The sequence below is a fragment of the Megalops cyprinoides genome, chromosome 7 (genome assembly GCF_013368585.1).
Source record: "Megalops cyprinoides isolate fMegCyp1 chromosome 7, fMegCyp1.pri, whole genome shotgun sequence".
NCBI classification, from domain to species: Eukaryota; Metazoa; Chordata; class Actinopteri; order Elopiformes; family Megalopidae; genus Megalops; species Megalops cyprinoides.
Genome location: NC_050589.1, coordinates 22,996,238 through 23,020,325, shown reverse-complemented (window position 1 = coordinate 23,020,325; position 24,088 = coordinate 22,996,238). Strand labels below are relative to the sequence as shown.

The window sequence follows — 24,088 nt, the reverse complement described above, 5'->3', positions numbered from 1 at the left end:
ATATTGTAATATACAATTTAAAGGAATGCGTGAAGTTGCATTTATGACAGTGGCAGTAACTGATATGTATACTATGATATGTATATGTATACTGTGCATTTCTGTATATTAAAATATATGACTCATAATGGGTTCATACTTTAAAGGAGAAAATGGTGTACCATTTGTGACCTTAACTTTTCAGTACCTGTTGTTGGCCCCACCCTGCTGTTGGCCTCAATATATGCAAATAAAAAGACTGTCAAAGTTTCATCATGTTTAAACAGCAATCGGGCAAGTTACTAATTATTTTGAATTAATTCATGCATGAATTCACACAGATCTATCCAACAGCCAACCCAGATGTTAGAAGTGAAAAGCAAACCAGTCCAACAGCGTATCCAGATGCCAGAGTCAGAAAGCGAATCTAAGTGCCTACCCAAATCTTTTCAGAATCTGAAATCATCTCTTTCCAGAAGTGTACCCAGATTTCAATGTTAGACAATACTTCAAGGTGGCATTTCAAGCCAGGAGACTGGATGATCATTTTCAAATGCAGATTAAAGTTAACTATCAGCTACCTGACCCTAACAGATACATGAAAGAATTTTCTACTGTGTTCCTGTTTAAATATTAATGAGGAAACTGTACTGAGAGGATTCTGAACTTGCAGAATCACAACTTAACTGGGTAAATGCAACCATAAATCAAGTTCTTGAAATTAGAGTTCTGCACATTTGTAAAACAAAAATATAATTTACCTTGCTAAAAATGTAGCTTCTCTTAATTATGTGACAATATTATAAATATCGAACATAGTGACAGAGGGTCAGAAGTACTTTTGTGAATTAAACATTCTTCTTTTTCCTCCATACTGACCTATGCATTGTGTTTTTCTTTCATTGATGTGTTGTTTTTTTCTATATCATTTTTTGTGTTCAAGAAATGGCAGTTTCACTTGTTTTAATTTAAAACAATTATAACTATAGGAAATTATTCTTCATATTAAGTCAGCATTCATCATTTAAATATACATATTGATAAGTGTGTTGTAACTTTTCTTTGACACTAATATATTATAATCCTGTTGTACTTAGTCTTTCACGTGTACTGCACTGCACTTTTCCAGGAGATTATACCCCTAATACAGAAATTCCCTCTCCATAATCCCAGTTAAAACATAAAAGTATTCTAATTCCATATATGGGGCATTTTATATTGGAAAATCTCAAACAATATAGCAACACAAACATAAAAAGCATAAAGCAATTCAGAACAATGCATACCATTCAATTAGAAACATGACAAGTGATATACCTATGTTTTGTGTGAAGAAACCGCTCCTTTATTGGTGTCAAATCATGTAAGGGTCAGGTAAAAACAGTGCTCTAAACCGCATCATTACCGCTCAAGACCTTAGAAGTCAGCATCGATGCTCTGCAACCTGAACATACGGTCATTCAAGTGGGGTACAAAGTGGGTGCACTGTGTCAAAATGTGAAAAAAGTGACAATAACTTCAAAATGTTCACCGCTTACTCACACGACTACGTTACTCGTTCTCGGGGTGGGGGGAGGGGGAGGGGCTCACAGTAAAGGTTAACTTGGGGGCATGTTGGAACCACAACAATGACGATTAACAGAAGTACCATTTTTTTTTTTTTTTGGAGATTTCCGTGACTATTTTATTCATGGAAAGGGACAGCATGTGGAGCTGTAAGTGCTGTCTGCGGGAGCCGCGTTCTCCTCTACTTGGCATTGGCAGAGCTGCTGATCATCTTCTTGACCGCCTGCATGATGGCGTCCTTGTCGATGCCGAAGATCTTGAGCAGCTCGGCAGGCTTGCCGCTGCGTGGGACATGGGCGATTGCCAGGCGGTGCACCGTGAACCCGGGCTCACCCACCACGGCTGAGCACACCGCCTCTCCCAGGCCACCTAGGGAATGACATTATGGAAAAATATAAGGGACAGATATTAGTGGGGCATCTAAAGATGGCCTGTCTGTAGGATCTCTCACTTCTAACTATGATCTTAGGCTCTGTAGCATTATCATCACCCCCTTGAAGGCCCATTACCCATCAGCGTGCAGAAACTCCTCTTGACAAGCCAGCATCTGATTCTCACACCCACCGAGCTGACAACCCCAGGGGTGGGGGGCGGGGGCGGGGGTGGTGTGGGGGTGGGGGTCGCACTCAGTATCCATCCACCTGACTGCATCGGGCATCTACTCTGCAGGGGTCCCTATGGCCCACTCTAGACAATCTGCCCCCTGTGTGTTCCTCCCCCTCCCCCCCAGAAGATCACTGAAGACCTCCTCGCCGCACACACACAGACCCACACACACACATGCACACATACACACAGTTCACCGAATTGGCAGGGCAGTCATGCGTGCTTATGCCAACCCTCCCCCCTCCCCCACTTTCTTGCGCTCACCTGACACACTGCACTATTTTCGCCTATTTTTTCTGAAGGGGGCGGAGTTGGGGGGGGGTGACCGAATTGTTAGGGGGCGGGGGGGGGGGGGGGGCGATTTCTTTGTTCCCTGTTCATATCAGACTGTGGTCGCAGCGAATCTCGACGGGCAAATCAAGAAGCGAGGAGCGGTGCCAAAACGCAGCCATTGCTGTTGTCTCTGTTATGTGGGTCACAGAAAGCCCAAAGGGCACAAATGAAATTAAAGAGAGCTGACAGCAGAGAGCATCTTCACATTCTCCTGCACCAACAAAAAACACACTGCAGCACTGCGCGGAAAACTCCACAGCAAGGACATACTCCAGGCTCGAGGTTTAGAACTGACAGCAACTCATTTTAAGAGGGCAATTTGTGTATGAACGCTACCTTCTTATAACAGACTGTAAGGCGTGTTTGAGAGGAGCACAGTGATCAAAAAATACCATTGTGAAAGTGCAGTCGTATGAGAGAACGCACTGAATAATATGGGCTTTGATGGATTCATTCATATTAAACTAAAATGAGGAACAGACATTACTGGAGACTTAAATTGGTCAAAAAATAGCACAGAACAGGGAGTATGTTATTTGACCCGGGCTCATTGTTCTCTCCTGAAAGCTTTGCCAAGTCAGATCAGGTTGGATGAAAACTTCATGCGTTTCTTCAAGAATTATATTACACTGATGCTTTCACAAAGACGTAGTATTTTGAAATATATATTTGACTGCGGAGTGAGCCGGATACTTGCCCTCGTAGTAGTGGTCTTCCACGGTGATGATGCGGCCCCTGGTTGCCTTGGCGTGGTCGATGATGGTTTTGGCGTCCAGAGGTTTGACAGTGAAGGGGTCGATCACTCGGATGTTGATCCTCTCTGAAAGGACCAGGGTGGAGCTTTTATGTACAGAACAGCACTGCAGATGCCCACTGTGTGTGCTTGCCAGTCTGACTCTGTCAGCACCGCAACTGCCTGTCCTGAAGCTGCACCCCTCAAAAGCCTTCTAACACACGGCCCATGCCAAGGACAAGGGCCACGTTTGAGACAGAGGAAGGCTCAGCCAAAGGATGATGACTGATTTGAATAGACATGAGGACTAAATCCCGGGATCACCAGAGCAGAGGTTAGCCTATTAGAGGGCAATAAAGGAGCTTTGGGTTTGTTTTTTGGACTTCTTAGGGGATTAACTGCCCTTGCTACATGACCTTTTGAGTGCCTGGTGGTTTACAAAAAACACTGCACATCAACACTGAGTTGATGACTTTTCAAATTACTGTATATCATTTCACTTATTTACACAAATGTGCATGTTATGCCAAATGTAATAAATTCTAAATAAATACAGTAATAATGTATTTGTATTCATTTTTCTAGGTATTATTATGAATAAACACTTGGTGCTAGATCAAATGAACCTTCCTGTTCCCTGTACATACCAAAAAAAAGATACTTCACTCCTCTAAACTGGGTGACATTTGTTATTTTCAGAGGAAGGTGCTGCATTTCCTCAACATTATCCTTCCTGATATTTTGTTAGAGAGAGCTCGCTCTGGAATGGCTGAATGCTGCTGTGTGCACCGTCTGGCAGCCATTTTCCTGGAAGGGCCTCGTCGTACCTTTCTTTAGCTGCTCTGCTGCAGCCATCGCCTCATGCAGAGTGACCCCTGCTCCGATCACAGTGACTTGGTCATCGTTGCTCTTATACACAACCTGGACAAAGAACAAGACAGTGCAATTCTTTTTCAACATTTCGTCATCTTTTTTTTTTAGCTTGGGAGCATAAGGCAGCCTAGCTGTATGTAGACTGATATGAATCTCTTTGCTTTGCTAAGATTAAAGCTGGTTGACTGCTTGAGCTGTTGAGTGTGTACGGTACACTCATGTCAAAGAAGGCCTGTGAATGAAGGCCACAAGTTTGATTAAATGTGCTCCATACCTTCGCCTGCCCGACGTGGAAGTCCTCGTTGCTGTTATAAATGATGGCACTCTCAGGGCGGCTGGTCCTTATGAAGCAAATACCCTGCAGACAAGGAGTACAATGTCAGCCATGACAGAAATGCTGTTCAATCAGTTCCATTCTGCACGGTGATGGTAAATATGTACATTTATCACTCAATTATATAACCTCCACTCAAAGAAAAAACCCCACAGCACAGTCTGAAAGTAATTAGATACATATATTACATAGTAGAAATCCAAGCATCATACTTCCATGCCACATTCCAATTCATTCAAAGTCATTCCAATTCCCTTCTCTCTTGATGAGTTCATGCCTAGGGGATGGAGGCAGGCCTTGAGAGAGCGATGCGGGAGCGGTACCTTTGTGTTGGCAGCCAGCTCTACCGCTTTTTCGGTGGACACGCCGTCGCTGGGGTAGAAAATGGTTGCTGTGGGGATGGCTCTGAACATGGCGATGTCTTCCAGGCCCATCTGTGAAGGCCCGTCCTCTCCTGAAATGGGTCAGTCACGTGCAGGCGGTCAGATTGATTAGAACAGGGGGGCCTGGGGGCGGCTGAAAGTAGAGAACTGAAAGACTGGCAGGCAGGCAGGCAACGTAGCATGCAGTGTACCTGGTGAACGAAAAGGAAACCTGGCCGCCCCGAGACAACTTCCATGACAGACAGGGAGAGTGAGAGGGAGGGGCTGAACGCTGACAGGAGCAGCGCGGAGAAGTAAAGGGGAAAATGTGAAGAAATGAAAATAAATTCAGGGTTCAGGAGAAACAGGGGCACAGCAAGAAGATACACTGGAGGGCCGATTCAATACACGGTAAAGCACTTAACCTTTAACCATATCCCAGAAGAAAAAAAGACCAATGACGAATTTAAGCCAGTGCTATTTTGTCGTAACTCACAATCATGAAAGATGTTGCACGAGCCACAACAAAAAGTACAGTAATACCTTGTTAAATTATCCGTCAGTTTTCTTTTTTGGATACCACAAAGGCTAAATGCTTCTCATTAGATTGAATGGGTCCCTGAGGGCATTGCTATTGCTGGGCAGATCCATTCATTCATTCAGAGCGGAGGTAGCAGATTACTGAGGGTCACATCTTCACTTGAATCTCAACTGGAGGGCATAACGTGGGCCGACCCCACAATACAGGTCATCCTTAGGATATTATCATTTAACACACAACAACTAGGAAGCAAATCCTAAAACAAATTCCACTTTCATGTCAGTTTCATTATCAAGTTACTAAATCTACATTAGGCTACCTAATGTTACATTACGTGAATATACAAAATATTTAGCTAAACTGGCCACCAAAATGTGCACAGATTTTTAACCATAAACTGTGTGGTCATTGAAAAAAAACAGGACAGAGAAAAGTAAGGGCTGTTCTCTCTCTCTAGGCACAGATGGATGGGTGGAGTGGGCGGCTGGCTGGGGGGGGGGACTGACCGATGGACACACCGCAGTGTGACCCACACAGGTTGATATTGCTCTCAGAGATGGCGGCCATGCGGAGATGATCGAACGCCCGAGTGAAAAAGGTGGCGAAGGTGCTGGCGAACACGATGTTCCTGTCCCGAGTGGCGCAGCCTACGGCAACACTGACCTGTGGGGGGGTCACAATAAGAGGGTGTTACTGGAAACACCAGGCTGTTCTGGGGATGAGGAGTATTACTGTGGCAACCAAACGATCCTGGGGTCACAAAAAGGCGGCTATAAGAGAGATCGCCTGACCAGAATCCTCCGCAATTCCCTTTTTTATTAAAGCATCCAAAAAATCTGCCAAATGGAGCTTACCTTTCCAACAAAAAGCAAACATCAACCTTTTTCATCACATATGAAGAATCCTGAGCACATCTCTGAAAGGAATTTGCTGTTCTGTTCTGATTTCCTGCTTCCTGATTCAGAAAAACCCTTCCCAAATCTCCTTGCATTGTGCTGGCACGGACATTTCTTTGGTCACCGAATGCCTCCCCCTCCAAATGAGGAACACATTGACTTTCTTCCCGTGTAATTCAGTTCTGAGAATCCTGACATTTGCATTATTTCCTGCAGTGATTCTGGCTACTGGCACGTGGGCTGCAGCAGCTTCTGGTTGAGAGCGGTGACACGCTGGCAGTCCTAAGTCAAGACCAGCTGCTACAGCATGGAGAGCAACCTAATTCACAAAAACCGATGCTGCTGCAAAAAATGGCTGAGGATGTGAAGTGATTTCAACCACGTTCACCTGTACATAAGGAATTAATGAAATGCACATGAGTACATTTGGTTTATTTATTTGCGGACTGACTTTTAAAATTCTTTAAAAAAAATTTGTTCTTCAAAATCAGCAAATGTGTTGCGGAAAATCAATTGGATTGACCCTGCCGGCTGACTTCTAGCTGACATATTCATGTACTGATGTGTGTTCTGTGTTACGTATTTATTGTTAAAAACAAGGTTTTGAGTCTATCTTTAAGACAAAAGGCAAGATGCCTTTAAAGCCAACAGAGCATAAATGCAAATACATAGTCTTCTGATAATTAATATTGTTAAACAGCATGACTGATATTCATTACTATTACATGACCTACATTGAGACAGTCTGTCGTGAGGATTGTGATAGGAGATGACAATAAGTGAGGTTCATTAACTCTCCCGAAGGTTATGGTCTGAAAACCATGACTATGACAAAGAGGGACTGTGGATCTATCAACCAAAAAGGTAAAAGGGAAAATGGCAGTAGGAGCAGACAGGAAGTAGGTCACGCCACCACCAGGGTCACATTATGGAGGTGGTCATCTATTATTCAGTGAGCTGAATTTAGAAAATTGTGTAAGCCAGCTTTTTTTTCTCTCTACCGCACAGGAAAGGCTGGATTTACAGACAGTTCCATTTCAAATTAAAAGGCAAAAAATATCCACCAATAGAAGAGATTTTATCTAAAAGCACAACGTCACTTCTAAAGAATAATCTGCATTTAATCATGGCTCACAACTGCAATAATAATAATTAAACAAAGGATTACAAAATCACAATCTGGGAGCAAAACTGGATGTGGATACCAGAGGACTAAAATAGGCATTTTAATTTAGTTGATAACCATTGTTAAAGTTACATAGTATTAATGTTTCTCAGGAGCAGCTACTAAAAACACTGCCCACCACAGAAAGAATGTCAGTTACCATGTTCTGTTCAGCGATGTAGCACTCCACGTAGCGGTTTGGGTGTTCATTTTTGAATATCTCTGAGAAGGTAGAGTTCTTGGTGTCCCCATCCAAGGCCACCACGCGCTCGTTGTAGCGCCCCAGTTTGGCCAGGGCCAGTCCGTACGCCTTCCGCGTGGCAATCTGACGTCGATCACAAAAACGAGTTGACCAAGCTTCACATAAGAGGGTTAAAGGACACATTAGGCTGTTCTCTCGAAAAACTACCCATCATTTAATACACAAATATTTAAAGCTTCAGATTTAAATTTTAAGTTCCACGGCAAAATATTAAACTTATATTATATTAATAATATAATAATATTAAACTTACCAGGGATGGCCTTTGGTTGGACATATTACATTAAATTATTATCATTTAGCACAGGATCTTATCCAAAGCAAACTACATAGGTTACAATTTCTACATGCTATCCATTTATACAGCTGGATATTTACTGAGGCATTTCTGGGTTGAGTACCTTGCCCAAGCGTACAGCAACAGTAGCCCAGTGGGGAGTCAAACCAGCACCCTTTCAGTTACAAGCCCTGCCTCTTACCATTGTGCTACCCTTCCGTTCTGTATCAAGCACGCATTATGCATAAGGCTGATTTGGTGCAGGTACATCCAACCAAATGCTTCCCTGGCTCTTGGTACCTTCTCTCCCGGCTTGTAGCTGGGGGCGCTGGGCATCCGGATGTTGCGCACGCTGACAGGCGGGGCGTCGTCCACGGGAGTGGCCGGATACAGGCGCTTGTTGTTGTTCAGGATGCGGCTGTGGAGCTCTTTCAGCACCGTGTCGGCCATGTCCCTGGGGAGCGCCTTGCCGTGCCAGCCCATCTTGTCCTCCGCCACTGTGACACACGCGCGCACATACGACATGACGTTCAGCAAACTGCGTTATTGCACACTGCGCATATTCTCAGCCTGTATATCAAGTGCAAGAAGCCTTTTCGAGGGGTGAGAGCGAAGGAGGGGGAATGATTTTTACTCTGGGCGACAAGAGGGAATCTAATTAACTTTACCAAGATGCCTTGCAGTGTGAAGGAAACAAAAAATGCAACTCTGCCTGTTTGATCAGAGAGTCCTTTGCATTTGAGTTAAAGGGCCACAAGACTTACAGTAAAATTCATTTCTTGAATTCATGATAGCATGATATCATATTTCAAAGAAATCCACTGAGGCCTGCCTCTTAATTAAATGATAAGCACATTTTATATCTAAAAGTATATTACGTAACACGGCATGGCATTAATTATTAATATTATACACTTGGAGAGAAAAAGCGTGAGGATGCAGGATGTCTGCTGTCCTATGTATTCTTTACATAGCACTTAACTGAAGTGTGCGTGTGGATATTCAGCCCAACAGAATGTGGGTAAAACAGCATAGTGTGATAAGAATACTCCAGTGGAGGCATTATAGTAATTTGTACCAGGCTTCATGAGAGCAAGCATGTACAGTAGTCCAGTGTGTAAATTCTACAGCATAGCATATGGATTTTACAATACAGTGTGCAGGTACAAAAGTACAGTGTGAGGGTTCTCTACCACAGTGAGAGTTCTACAGTGCAGACTGCTGATTTGGTAGCACAGTGTGAGGGTTCTACCAAACAGTGAGCAGGTACTGAATTAAATTGTGTATTTTTGTGTATGGGAATATACATGTAGTTTATATACAGAGTGTGTTAACTATACTCGCGTTACAGTGTTTGTGTCCATAAGTATCTAGTGTGTGTGTTTCATTATATTACAATGCAGTAATTTCTCATTTGAATTTTGGCTCTTATGAACTTGGAAGCCCAATGATTTTCTCAGTACCTGAGATCCCTTTGCCTTTGACAGTTTTGGCGATAATGGCGGTTGGCTGGTGCCGGGGCTGGCTTAGTACCTTGCACAGCTCTTCCACACTGTGCCCATCTACAACGATGGCATTCCAGCTGGGTACGAAAAGCAAGGGACATTAAAATGATGGGACAACACAGAGACTCCCATTTGGGAGACAGTTAAGGAAAAGGTATTCCTGACACACACACAAGCGCAACCATACCCGAAAGCCTCGCAGCGTCTTTGGTACTTCTCCACGTGATGCTGCAAGGGGGTAGGGTCGCTCTGGCCCAGTCGGTTGATGTCCAGGATGGCTACCAGGTTGTCCAGCTGGTAGTAGGAGGCGAAGGACATGGCCTCCCAGACTGCCCCTTCAGACAGCTCTCCATCTCCAAGCAGGCAGTAAACACGGTAACTATAGAATCAAGATGTGGGGAGACAGTAGGGAAACAGTAAAGTATGGTCCATAGAAGACACAGACAATGCACACGGTACAGTAACTGGGGAGGAGGGTTTTTTTGTTGACAGACAATAATAATTGGTCAATGGAAAGGGCAGGTATTGCCTATCGTAGCAACAAAGATGGTCTTTGGGATGGCAGAGAGGAGGACCTGGCCAATAGGGACAGGCAGCCCCATATCTGACAGCCAGCCCTAATAAACACCTTTCACGGTTCAGTTAGCTGATGTATTTTAGCCACGGAACTCGAGGATCTCTGAAATGCGCCAGGGGTTAGCTTGTTTCTGGTTACACTGGAAACCATCTGAAAATGCAGAACGTGTAAATATTGCAAAATAACTGTAAAAACACACAAAAACCCTTAAACATAACAAATACAATACATAGAGTATTATAGACACATCTTCAAGAATCATCTGAAAGCCACATAAAAGAAGCCCCATGCTGTTCCTACTACTCTCTCTGCATGACGTCCGCTCCCCCGCCTTACTTTCGCCCGTCAGGATCAACCCACCTGGAGAGAGAGGGCGACCAGCCCCAGAGAGGGGGCTTCGAGACCGTATCGACCCCTGCATTGCAGCCTGAGAGAGACCGCCCCTAAAGCTCGACGCGGATGCCAATCGTAAACACGCCTTCGACCCGAACCATCACGCCACCTCACAGACTAATGGATCCTGACAGCTTTCCAGTCAAATAGACACATTTTCATTAAAGTGAGAAGATTGGCCGAGACAACGCGTATTACTGCACGCATTCCTGCTCCGGCTGGAGGAAGGAGTGGCTCGGGCTGCTCTGTGGCACCTGGTCCAGCTCCTCCCTAACGGCCCCATTTTCAATCATTCACGGCTCAGGTGTTGCTCCGCCCACTCAGAAGCCACTGCCTGCTCGATAAATGGCTCATTTCCGCAGAATAGAACAAACCCTGTACTACAGCCCTGTCTATTCAACCCATCCTTCTCCATTTGTCCTAAATACAGATCATAGCAAACATTTTGCACAAAAGGCAAAACTGAGACTTTAAAAAAATTATCTGATATATAGACCAGTACAGATATTTCTGGGCAAGTGATGTTTTGTCAAAGGAAAATCTGAACAGATTTTAGTGTTCAAAGCCCCCTTTGTCCTGCGTAACACAATGTGTTATATCATCCACTAACAAAAACCTAAACAGCAGGTCGCACGTTGTGTCAGATGTCATAAGCTTTAAGACAACACTTGGACAATGGGTGATTAGGTCAATGTATGTCCAACGCATTCTCTGGGATTAAAGGACGGACGACACTAAACCACCGTCCAAGGCCTGGATTACAATGTTTCGGTAGTCGCCTCTCAGAGGCTAGGAGGGTTTCATTGTTCCTCAGGCCTTCTGGGGGTTGGGGGCTGAGGCCAGGCTTAACCACTTTAGACAGATCTCCAGCGAAATTTGTTCACAACTGCTGTACATCATGCCCACTGCATCTACGTCAGTTTAATCAGTGATAATTATTCTGCTGGCAGACATCAGTTAGTCTTCCCTTCATCTTTTACTCTGGTGATTAGCATGTGTCAAAGGCAGAGCCAAAGCGGGCTCTTCAAAGGGATATGTTACTTCAGATGAGGAGGGTGTGTTGGCCTCCGAGCTGCCCTGGTGAAAAAAAAGGTGAAAATGCCACTGAAGTGAAAACACATCAAGCCGACACATCTCATGGCCTAGACCTGTCACCTGACACGTTTGATTATGTGAAATCCTGTGGATCTCTACGCGCCAAACGTAAAAACCGTGCATGCCAAATGTCAGCCTGAGAGAGACTGTATTTTGAGAGTGGGTGACAAGACTCTGATGTGTTAAAATTACCCATCTGGTTACGGTAGAGTGTTGGAGAGGTGGAGAGGTTGAACGATGGAGAGGTGGTCAACAGATGCTCCCCTCCTCTGAATTCAAGCAGAGGAGGATTATGGATGAGCCTGTAAAAGGGTGTTTACACTGCCCTGATTTTAGCCACACCACCACGTAAACACAATTTCTTTACATTGACATATACTTTAGATACATCTTGGCCTGCAGTGAGACAAGACTCTCTCACTTTTTAATGTCAAATAAAAGCCGCTTTCCCAGCACATGCCAGGGCTTGGTCATGACATTTGTTTTCCCACCATCTTTGTTATGCATCCATGTGGTCTCAAGTGGGACTAAATCCTTGCTCTGAGCACTTCCTGAAGCCTCCATAGCTTTGATCCTTCAGATAGGGCTGAGTGGGGTCATTGTAGGTATGTAGTTCTGGCAATTTTAAACCAGTCACCATTGTTACTGTATGGTCTAGGAAGAGAGTTAGCTTGTTTGAAAATAAAAACATTTTTAGGCTTCATATAACAGTTGAATCTAAAAGTGCATGATGATAGGTTAAAAGAGGAAGGTGGTAAAAAAAATGGGAAACTTGCATATCTTTATACTGATTACACATTCGTCTTACAACGAGACAAGCTGTACCTGTCTAAGAGCCAACATAAAAAAAAACAAATATACAGTATGTTGGGTCAAAACTCTCATACTTTCAAGTTAGCAATCTAGCTAGCTGCCCTCCAAATGCATAGCTTTCTCTTTTGGCAGGATAATAGTAATCTGGTTTGACTTTGGGAGCCAAAGAGTAATAGTTTTGGACTGATGGTGGGAAAGCAAAGGAGCTTTTGTTCCCCTGTCTTTGGCAGGAGCGTGTTGGTCCTGGCATGGTAATGCTTTGGTGCCATGAGATCCAGCTCAGCAGTGACAGTGCAGCAAATGCGGCCAAATACGTCCGAGCGGAAGTAGGCGTGCTTGTCCAGAAGCTGCGGAATGACAAATCAGGATGTTTTCATCTGCACGTGCTTTCCAAAAATAAAGCGCACAAAGGAAAAGTCTTCACTCATGGTTTAAATGGCATTATGGTGAGAAACATTAACAAATGGGTCTTGTTTTCCATTGAGATTGAGTTTTATGCCACCACTAGGAGCAGTGGGATAATTATTTCATCTCCTCCAGCTTCAGCTCCTTCTGTTTCATCAGTTTTCATGCTATTTTCCACATTTATAACTAAAAATACAGACACACCAAAAGTGTACGCTCTAATCTTTACTTGCTTCATAAACAGTTGCTTATAGATCTGGACCAAGGGGGAGTTTACCTCTACCACTGTTAGAATGGAGTCAGAGTCAGGTATTCAAGGTATTCAAGTGGCGATGCAGTATCTTCACCTGCATGGCCAGAGGGAGGACATTCATTCCTAAGCCATTAATTTCCCAAAGACCGCTGCTCCTGCATCCTGCTCTGATACTGGAACAGCTGTCTGTCCTCAGCAGAGAATCCGGTCGACATCCACATCCATCTTTTAAAGAGGTAGTAGACATTCCATATGTGGTCTAGAAGAGTGTTTCTCAACCCTTTGCCATGGGAACTTGCTGATGGGTTTCTCTGGTTTCCTTTTCCGAGCATGAATTCAGACAGGAAAGAAGCTATTGATAGCTGTAGCTATGACAGCTGAAGCTAATGATAACTGTGTGATAACATTACTGGTTAATGGCTAATGTATACAAACATGTCTTTAGTTTATGTTTAACTGACAGCCTCATAGACAGTGCTAAACCGATGTTTGCGACAATGCAAGCCTACGCAGGCTGCTTAGTTCACACAGGAGAAAGATTTCAGTAATATCATGTGGTATACGACAGCCAGCTAGTTAATGTGATATCTCTTTCCAAGTAACTATATTTTGGCTCAAAGGAGGGGCAAGCATTGATAAGTTGGTCATAACATTCGGGACTCTGTGACAAGTGAAAACAGTGACCTGTCACTAGAAAATATCATCCATCACACAACACATATGGCTTTGTTAGGCTTTATTTCTACTGTGCTAATGTCTATTCAAATGCTGCAAGTGCTCTGTCAAACCAATTTAAGTAAAGATGGTATGAAGTAAAAGAGTGAGCTTGCCAGTAAAACTTTGCTGAAAAGCGACCATGGCCTGACAGGTGTCTGCTAAGCCCACACAGTGGATGCATTGAGAATTAAGTGAGTGTACCAACATTTTATTATCATTTTATTATCAGGTGTGTGAGTAGTTACCTACTATACACATACATATGCATTTTTTTTAACCACAGTCGTAGTTAAAGGTATTGTTCTGAACCAAAGACTACAAGTTAAATACTTGTAGTGTATAAATATGTGAATATTTTTAAGCTTAGAATTTGCTGTCAGAGCATCAGGGGATATTGGAAATAAAGGAAAGCTGTACAAGTGTATACTTGAATTGAAAATTCAGAATTCAAAAAAAGAGATTAAAAGCTGTTTGCTGCATTGAATTTCATTTCATTTCTCCCCAGATGGAGAAAAGCACTGAGAAGGGTTTGGAATGACTGCCGGGCCTGCTTATTAGAGCAGAAGAATTCAGTGAACAGAAAATGCAGAAAAGACGCAGCCAAAGCATCATAAATATATTCAACGGCAGAGAGCATCACACCAATACTTCAGAAGCTAAATGTGTGGATTAAATAAAATCTATAACGGAATACCACAATATTCCACCCCCCTCCGGCTGGTTGATTATTATTATTTTTTGTTTGTTTTAGCAGTTTTGGATGAGTGGGACTCCGCGTTGCCTCACAAAGCGCTCCACAAAATTCCACCCCTTTGTGAGAGTGGATCCGTGTGACTGTTCTAGAACAGATCAACCTAAACCCACCCTGCTCGCACAATGGCATGCTCCACATTATATGTGGTGGTGGCGGGCAGCCTGGCTCCCCTCCACTCACCGCGCGTAACGGAGGGCCATGCCTGTCAGCGTGAATCTGCTCTGTCCCTCTCAGTGAAATGTCACCCGTCAGGCCCGCTCGCTCTTTGTGCGGCCCTCTGTGTGTGCGGCCCCCACTACATACGAAGCAGGCGCCCCCGTGACCTTTGAACGCATGAGTCGGCGTGAGTCCGCAGGTGCTCTCTGTGAAAACTCCGGGTTGATCAGGCTGAAGGTCATCCAGACGGGCCCTTACCTGGCCTTGTCGAAATATTTCCCGGTGTAGGCCATCCCGCAAGCTGCCCCCAGGCCCTGCCCCAGGGAGCCTGTGGCCACGTCCACAAACTGCTGTTTCTGCAATGACAGGTCATGTTCTCTCATTAGACAACTGCAGCAAGAGCACATGCAGCAGTCACCATCCAGCGCCTGCGCCTGAAACTTTTATTATTAAAAACCTTAAAATGACGACCACTGGCACTGAAATCCACATGCAGTTTTGATCTGTTGGCTCAATTAAACATGAACCCGTTTCAGTGGTTTCAAGCAGATTGAAATCTCACCTATGTGCTCTGTATATCAATAGAGACCCTGAGATAAAAAGGCATACAGCAGCTCCATGATCCATTAAAGAACAATGGCCATCACGCTGGCCGTGTGCCCTTCAACCCATCAACCCGCATTAAAGACAATGCAATTAATGCAAACGGGCGAGAGCGGGATTTGGCTGATGGCACAGGCCGTGTGCCACCAGTACACTCCTGAGCCATTCACCCGGTCAGCCGGAACACTCACGGGAACAGGATGTCCCTCTAGGATGGAGTCGATCTTTCTGAGGTTCAGCAGCTCGCTCTCCTTCAGGTAGCCCGTCTCCGCCCAGACGGCATAGAGCACAGGGGCAGCATGGCCCTGTGGGGGTAAGGGGGTGGTACAATGCATTAGCACCTTCACTCACTGGCTGGAGAAAAGCTATCCACGCATATATACACACACATACATATACACACATATACACTTGTACGTGCGTATGTGCGTGCTAAAACAAATGATTCTACAAATTTCTGAAATATATGTAGTACAGTATATATTATAAAATAAATAACATACTACCTAAAGTAAGTATTGACATATTTAAGGCATATGCGTAATACAATTTTAGAGTATACATAATGTGTCCCGTGCATTACATTGTACGTTACATGGAATACCACACACGTAAAATTCCTACAATCAGCTGCCTTAATCAGTTCAGTTTCATTAAAATGAGCTACCATGCATAGGTTGTAAGTTATGTTCACTTGTCCACACAAATTTAACAGCTATAATCAGTTGTGACTCCAAACACTACCTTTAGCCATGGCAACATAAGATCCTGTATCTCTTCCTCTAATTTGTTTCTCTCTGATCATAATGTTTTCATCGATGGGACTGAGGAAACACAGTTGTGAGTCAAATCAATTGGAGTGATGAATAGGTAGGCCAGCCTCCAGGTGGCTAATAAACCATTTCTGCCACTGGCTTCGTGACTGAATATAAGGAGGATAAGAATGCTTTACCTTGGACAGGATGAAGCGGTCATTATTGGGGTTCCTGGGGTCCTCTGGTCGGTACTTCATTGTGTGGAAGAAGAGCACGGACATGATCTCTGCCACACTGCAGCATGATGTCGGATGTCTGCAAGCCAGACAACAGAAAGCAAGTTATACCTGTCTAATACAGAGACACACAGAACCATTACACAGACATTACCCCGCCCCTTCAACTACACACACACACACACACACACACACACGCACACACACACACACACACACGTATACACACACACACACACACACACAAGCGCGTGCAAACACACACACAAAAACACACAAAAACACACATGCACACGTGCGCACACACATACACACACGCACACACACACACAGACACACACACACAAATGAACACACACACACACACACACACACACCACAAAGCCATTCCATTTGTAATATTAACTGAGACTTGAGTCATCCAAAAGATGTAGCACTATCAGCAAGATGATGATAAATTCCACACCATGATTCAGAGAGCAGTCATGTCCATTTATAATCAGTGACCATGAAAAACAAACACATAAAAAGCAAACTCCTCTTTTGCAGTGATTTATTTCAATTCACTTCAAAGAGCAAGGCTAAATAAGCAATGTGTTTGGTATCACATATGTTGTTGCAAAGTGCATGCCTATCGTTCAGTGGCATATCAGCCTCTTTGAAAAGTTAAAAGGGCTTTGCTAATTTTTACAATTACATAGAGCTCTTGCAATCAAAATGATTTCCTCATTAAACTACCTCAGACCCATGTATTTTAACTTTGCCTATAACTGGGTTAATCAACTGCATATTAAGTAAATCCCTGATTAATCAATTAGATAAACCATGCTCCATTGGTCAGGATCAACGATAGACTTTATTTACTACAGCCAACACGTACAACAAAAACTGTATGAAAAGATTAAAATTCGGTTTCAGGAAGCAGCATCAATTCAAACACCTGCTGCCAGAGCAACCATTTTAGCAACTTTTCTCAATGGGAATGTGTTCTCAGTTAAACAGGACTACATAATTGTTTTCTCTCTTGTGAACGAGAGAACATAAAACATCATGCAGGTTAAATTATCCTTGATAAAAAAGAAGTCGAAATTAGTACAATCTCCAAGCATCCATTAGAAAGTTAATGTTTATTCCATAAACATGCTTTTCGGTGATACTGCACCATACCACTGAGAAGAGGAACCCACCAGAGCATATATCTACTTTACCCTGCAACAGGAATTAAACGGTCTCCATTAACAAAAGAAACACGTATAGAATGGTAAAGTATCAAAGACAATTATAGTACTGAAGGGTAAAATGTGATTTTGAAAACGATTTAAGGTAGATAATCTCCTAAATACAGCAAATTTAGTTCATACTGGAAGAGAAAAAGCAGAAAATAACTGAGAAAATGAAATGTAAATAACGAAATAAAATATATAAAGTAGGAATGAAAGAGCGAAAAAGTAAAACAGGGATCCAGACAGAAAAAGAAACCAACATAAATGGTATTGTCGCAAAGAGCACTTCAAAAGATTCTATATATTATATTTCGCATGCAGTTTATGTAATTTAACTGCTGTATGACTTTAACTTACACCCAACTCACCCAAAAATCTCAATTGCACCGACATAACAAGGTCTGATTATTATTTTTATTTTATTTTATTTTTTCAAAATTATGAATTATTTTCCAAAATTCCCCCTTAGTAAGTAACGGACACTAATAAGTTTATAAACAAGTATGTGCATCCAAATTTGTATGACTATATTGTAGTTTTCGTAATGTAAGAAAGAAGAAATATGATAAATATGACAAGCCACAACCTGACATCAACCGTTATTTTATTACAACAGTATATCTTTGCAGCAGTACTTTAATTCATTATCAGACAGTGAGCCATTAAAGGCATGCCAGCGTATTGTCAAATGAATAATTAATAAGTTGGAAAAGCCATCCCACGCGATTATAAAGGAAGCACGGACGAGTTCATTTCACTATCAATCCGCTCGCTCCTGGCAAAGACTTCCAACCACATCCCAAAACACAGCACCAAAGCAGGCGCAACATTGTGACAGAAAAGAATGCGGTCCTTTCTCGCTCTGTTGCAGGCTATGAATTCCATTCCACACGGCTACCGACATCAAGCTGCTGAAATGCAACGTGTTTGCTTTACAATCACGTGTATTCATGTGCTTTTAAGCCAGTGTAATACAGCCGAAATGACTGAACAACCTTCTCTTCGCTATCGCTACGCAGCTACGTGCAGTATACATTTACACTGCACGCTGCACCTGCTGCTGAAGAGCCAATGAACTTGAAGTTACCGAACACTGCTGCAATCAGAAAGCGCACGCGATGGAATACGTGCACATACGCAATTAATTACAATTCGTATCTGTATTTCAGGAGCGCATGTGGTGCTGCAGCGTACTGTACAAATTGTTCTAGTTGACATTGCGTTCTAAATGCTGAATGGCAAACGAGAAAAATCTCATGGCGTTTGTGTTAGACATTAAAATAGACCCTGTAATGTTCTAGACAGTCGTGCAGAGCCCTGGAATGAAAATACTGTGCAGCTACCTCACAGCCAATATTTTAATGTAAACAGCATTCCCTTACCCGCTGCCTGCAGCAGTTGTTGCCTTGATAGAGTTGATCCTGAGCCGGTTGGCGATGTTCTTCAACGCCTGCAGGGTTTGCTGGTCGGGTTTGTGATAATCCTCCATGAAGAAAAATATGTCAAAATCACCACAGCTGAAAAAACTGGAGACAGTCACTGATTAGTCGGGATTTCACTAAAAAAGATGATTTAAAAATTCCCTTATATACCGTGTCCTGCGCGTGTAAGACAGGCGGGGAGAGAGGGAAAAAGAAAGAGGGAGAATAAGAAAATATGCAGGCAAGTAGATATGGCTAATCTAATGCTGAGAGCAGGCAGGTTGCACACAAGCGCCAAGACTGCAGTGTGTGTGTGTGCACAAAGTACAGTAACGTCCTAGTATACGCAGGCGAAAGGGGGCGGAGCTGTCACAGCTAAACACAAAAGAATTTGGCTGCTCTGTCTTAACTAATCAACAAATTCAGTTAACCCATTCGGCCCAATCAATGTGTTCCATCTCTTTTTTGGGGGGCGGGGTCTGTCTACACGAAACCTCTAAGGGTTTCTTGAGAAGCATTCATACTACTTTGAGTACACACAAATATGGTAATGTACTATTATCATTATTACTTATGATAATTATGATAATTACAAGTATTATTTGTAGTAGTTATCGTGATCACAGTTATTATTTGTTATGCATAATGCTTATTTTTTACATTTGAAGAATATGTATTTGATAGGTTTTATTGATGGATATACATTTACAGGAGCCTGTTGGTACAACTATAAAGAGAGGGTGTGTATAATTGCCAGAGTCTACGATTAAATTTAATGGTGTACAGTCTAACAGGGGTTACTACTACTTCAATGCCATCTGACGCTAACGTTGTTTTAAACCGGACGCCGACCGACCTCACCTTATCCTGAGACAAAAAAATCCCTTACCAAGTTACCTCTAGAAACCCTCCATACGGAAAAAATGATATAGAAATGTCAATTAAATCTAACATATTTTGAATGCATTTTTATGTGACAAAGCATACAGCATACACATACCAAAGAGGCCGAAGAACATTGCTAATACCAAATAACACAAACCACTGGTACCTTAAACGATTTATACATGCATTATACAAGCCATACTTTAATTTTTACATGGGAATTGGAGATCATTTATATACCTTGACATGTATTAAAATATGATGTCTTTGCATTTATATTTTATTATTCAACAATGGATTACTTTTGTGTTTTTCACTTCTGCAAAGTGTAAATTGTCTGCCAAATAGATAGAGGAACAAACAGATAATAGGGAAAAATGATAAATGTGATTAATACAAACTCACACAAGACTCTAATGGTACATTAATCCTAGTGTGCAAGAAAAGGGAAGGAATATTTAAAATAAGATTCAGGGTATTAAAGTGTCTTAAATCCAGATATTGAACCTAAACCTGTTTAGAACAGAACAGCAGTGTTTGACAATTGATTACTATGCAGATGAACTTGACAGATTTCAGGTTTTAATGTATTTATACAGACTATGGTCAACTGTTTGGAATGTGCGGTTTCCGCTTGAGCTCGGAATATTACGCAGTGCACTGTGGTTTGCTGGGCATTGAAGTTTTTGTCTGCCACTCTGTGCCAGGGTCTGTAGTTCTAGGTTTCACAGTTATCAAGGGATAGTTTTACTGTTCTTTTATTTCAGCCCAGTAGCAGCACATTACTATGCAGATAAGCTACAAAACAGAAGACAAATTTTCAAGAAGTGTTGCCATTTTAAAATGTTGTGAATGCAACACATTTGGAGAGCATAAGTAGGTCGGGCCTTTATTTTGAGGCAGACCTAAACTGTAGAACCATAATGGTTAACAAATAGGATATTTTTGTGGACATAAAATCTCCTTTGTCTGTTGCTGTCACATTGCATTCATGCTCAGCAAAGACGTTATAGGACGGCAGGCCAAGCTGTTGGCATACATTTTAACTTTGAATTAACCCTCCAGTCTCACAGGAAAATTGCACAAAGGCAACACTGGTCCTCCACAGTATTTAGTGTCAGGGAAGAAGGATTAAGAAACGTTTGTGTCAGGGCAGAATATGCGTGTGTGCTGGGTAATGCGGCAATTCACTGCTTTGCTTAATCGGTAACTCCACAAATCGTTAGCTTCACCTGCTGTGCTCCAGTTTTAGCCTCTTGACCAGTGTTTGGGTTAAGCCATGGCCTAGATGACATTCCCAGGTTTGGGCACGGCAGGAAACAGCAGTTTTGGGAGTAACAGCGGCTCTTACAGACATTTTTTGCATGTACTTTATGTGAGCTGATTGGCATGATGTGTTACTTGTCATTGTGATTAGAACTTCCAGTCACTTAACTAGGCAAACCTTTACCAGAGGGATGATCGCTACCTATGTTGATATCTGAATTACAATAACTACTTTGTACACACATGCCCATTGTCAGGGCCCTCTAGATTTGTTATGTTATGATTTGTTGTGATTATTGATGTCTGAAATTTTGACCCTGATACATGAGATCATTCATTTCTGTTTGAATGATCAGTGTTCAAACAGAAATGACTGAGGTGTAAGAAGATCTCCATCTGTGCCAAAAGGTCATGTTATCAACACTATGTCAGGTTCTCACAAAACAATATCAATTAATAATCACAAAATAATCACAATAACAATTAATATTCCAAATTATTATAGAAAATTGAATAATGCTTGGCACTGACATTGCTTTATAGCAGATCCATGGCAAAAAATCACAAGTAATTAATGTCCTCTCATGGCCTTTAATTGTGGCTGGATAAATTAAGCTACAATGTGGGGACATGTCTGATGGAAGAACAAACAGAAGATTTGGCTACAAAGCGTTTGGGTCATGAATGGATCCAAACAAGTGTTTATGTTTGGTGATGACAACCTGTTTTAGTATTATTTTGAAATCACAACTTCAAGAGGCAGAAATATGATGTGTGATTATGACTTTCTTTTGCATGGAATTTGGAACGAAACAGAAACGTTGAGATAGTGATTTTTCTTTTCGCCAATTCTTTCACCCGCCAAAACATCGTGTCATGTGACCACAAATGTGAACAACTTTTTAATTTTTTTTTCCTCAAAATGAGATTATCTGCTGTTTTTTTACACTCTTACTTTTATTTTACCATGCATGAAGTTCAAAAATAATGTATAGGGATTGAAATGGCATTTTCTGTAATCCTGCATAAATATGCACAAGGAAAAGGAGACAATATTTAACAACTGGCGCTGCACAGTCATGTGGTGTAAGATTAAGCCCTTTCAGTATAATAGACTGAAGACAGGGCTCCTGCTGTTTCATATGCTCTCCTTTTCTCTCTCAGTTTACCCAAGAGGCATTGCTGTTTCTGATTCACTCTCACGGAAGTAACGTGAACACCCAAGAATGGTCACGTCCACAGGTTTGTCATTTTTCTTTCTAAAGAAGACTTTGAATATTTGTACGAGCAATCCCTCCACGACCGACATGAAAAGACAGAGAGAATGACCATCGTGGGGCTGAATGGAGAGACTGGCTTAGGATTACCTTCATTGCCTAGAGAGTAAGTGCTGACCTGCAAATAGCTCACATGCAAACATGTGGAAAAAAAACTCCTTATCATCCCCTCCCTATCATCTGAGCACCTTTTTCACCCTAAAGTTTTGAAACCTCTGACTGTGTGAGTAGAGGATCTGCTCCATGGGCTCAAAATCAAGAACCTCTGAAACAACCCATTGCTTCCCTCTTCTTGGCATATTGTGATAGAAACATCCAGGAAATGGACATGTTTGTTGAGCTGCCTTCCAGAAATTCCAACAAGCTATGAGCCTGTCAGCTGTCCAGCATGGTTAGAGTCTGTTCCTAAACACATTGGTGCCAACTCAGTAATTTGAATTTAAACATCTGAGGTTGTCTACAGTGTATTCTATATTACCCTAAATGTAATTTGCTAATGATTTGGAAGGAATTGTGGAGAGGAATTACTGCACACCAAACCATGCCATTCAAAATCACAAGCTTCCTGCATTATTATCAGCTTCCTATACCAGAAATCATTCAGTGAGACTCCTGGCTGATCTATGCTGTCTTGCTGGGACACGATGAAGGTCATTCATCCCAGTGCGGGTAACATTGGGGTTGAGCGGATGGCTCCTTTGCTCACTCCTCATAAATACGGTTTAACGGGAATAGATTAGTGAGGGTAATCCGCATTAATTGGAGACGAAAATGACGCGGCCCAGCAAGTGGTGCTCATGGCCGGACAGGACCGTCTGGGACAAGAGCACGTACCATGTTAGCACCAAACTCAGCTTTCAGCTCCTACATGGTGGCACGCCTTGTATTTTTCTACCAGATCAAGTGATAATTACATCAAATAACTTGACAATCACCAATGATAGCTGTGACTCCTTTATCAGGTCACAGGAGAAGCTCTGAAGGGAAACCCATCAAGTTTTATTTATTTAGGTTTATGGATTTATTTGTTTTTTAAGCAATGCAGTTTTGGTCCTTCTGAAAGGTAAGGCTGGGATAAGACCTTAATGGTCTTCCCCTTTGAGTACTCAGTTTATTCAGCCAGTATGGAGTTTTTTCAAATTAATTTTGAAATGTATCAATATGATTAACTCTGGAGAATAAAACTGGGTTTTATGATGCAAGCAAAAGACTAGATTGGTTTCTGCAGTTGATAGTACAAGTTGATAGTTGATAGTATTTATTGTTCTGTTAAAGATGAACTAACTGCAGTGCCATCTAGTGGACAATGTGCAGTATACCAAATGTGACATCGAAAGTGCATTCTCACCTTCAAGTTGCCAGTTTTGTGCACTAAAAATTAGTCAAAGTTTATTTCCAAAATTTCAGTTTTAAAGATAAAATGACTAATAAAAAACAGTAGGTCTGAAATTCATTTTATCATTGCAATTTTTGTTATCATTGGTAAAAAGTGTCATGTTCATACATTAAAGTGGAACCATTCACCCCTCACTGTCAGCTTGAAAGGACCAGCACGTGCATTTCATGATTACCTCCATTAGGAAAAGTGGAAGAACACTGGCAGTGAACAGCGTTGAATGTCGCTGCAGAGTGACAAACATACTGTCCTTGGAGGCACAGCTAAGGATTTTCTAATTAGATCGTTCAATGCATTAAAGGATTAGTTAACTCTACTTTATCTAACTCCTACTTCCTATTCTTTTGAATGCATGACAGTCTAGGTGACAAGCTTTGTGCCCATGAAAGTAGAAAGTGGAGAACATAGATTATGTAAGAAGCATATCAACA

The 24,088-nt window shown here is 42.2% G+C and overlaps 1 protein-coding gene across 1 annotated transcript; it reads right to left on the bottom strand.

The window, feature by feature from the left end:
- Nucleotides 1-1,315: 1,315 nt before the first annotated feature.
- On the bottom strand, nt 1,316-19,155 carry tkta (transketolase a). Its single transcript, XM_036533890.1, has 14 exons — nt 18,795-19,155; nt 16,151-16,268; nt 15,390-15,503; nt 14,854-14,951; nt 9,620-9,811; nt 9,391-9,509; nt 8,228-8,424; nt 7,549-7,713; nt 5,834-5,990; nt 4,748-4,878; nt 4,365-4,448; nt 4,045-4,138; nt 3,182-3,304; nt 1,316-1,914 (listed from the first exon to the last, which is right to left on the bottom strand). The coding sequence occupies exons 1-14, from the start codon at nt 18,899-18,901 to the stop codon at nt 1,727-1,729; spliced, it is 1,887 nt and encodes a 628-aa protein (XP_036389783.1). The 5' UTR covers nt 18,902-19,155; the 3' UTR covers nt 1,316-1,726.
- Between the last annotated feature and the right edge of the window lie 4,933 nt (nt 19,156-24,088).

Coding starts and splice junctions, on each gene's coding strand:
- tkta (XM_036533890.1), bottom strand. CDS start 18,901: ATGGAGGATTATCACAAACCCGACCAGCAAACCCTGCAGGCGTTGAAG. Junction 9,510..9,619: donor AGACGCTGCGAGGCTTTCGG/GTATGGTTGCGC, acceptor TTTCGTACCCAG/CTGGAATGCCATCGTTGTAG. Junction 5,991..7,548: donor ACATCGCTGAACAGAACATG/GTAACTGACATT, acceptor ACCCCCCCACAG/GTCAGTGTTGCCGTAGGCTG.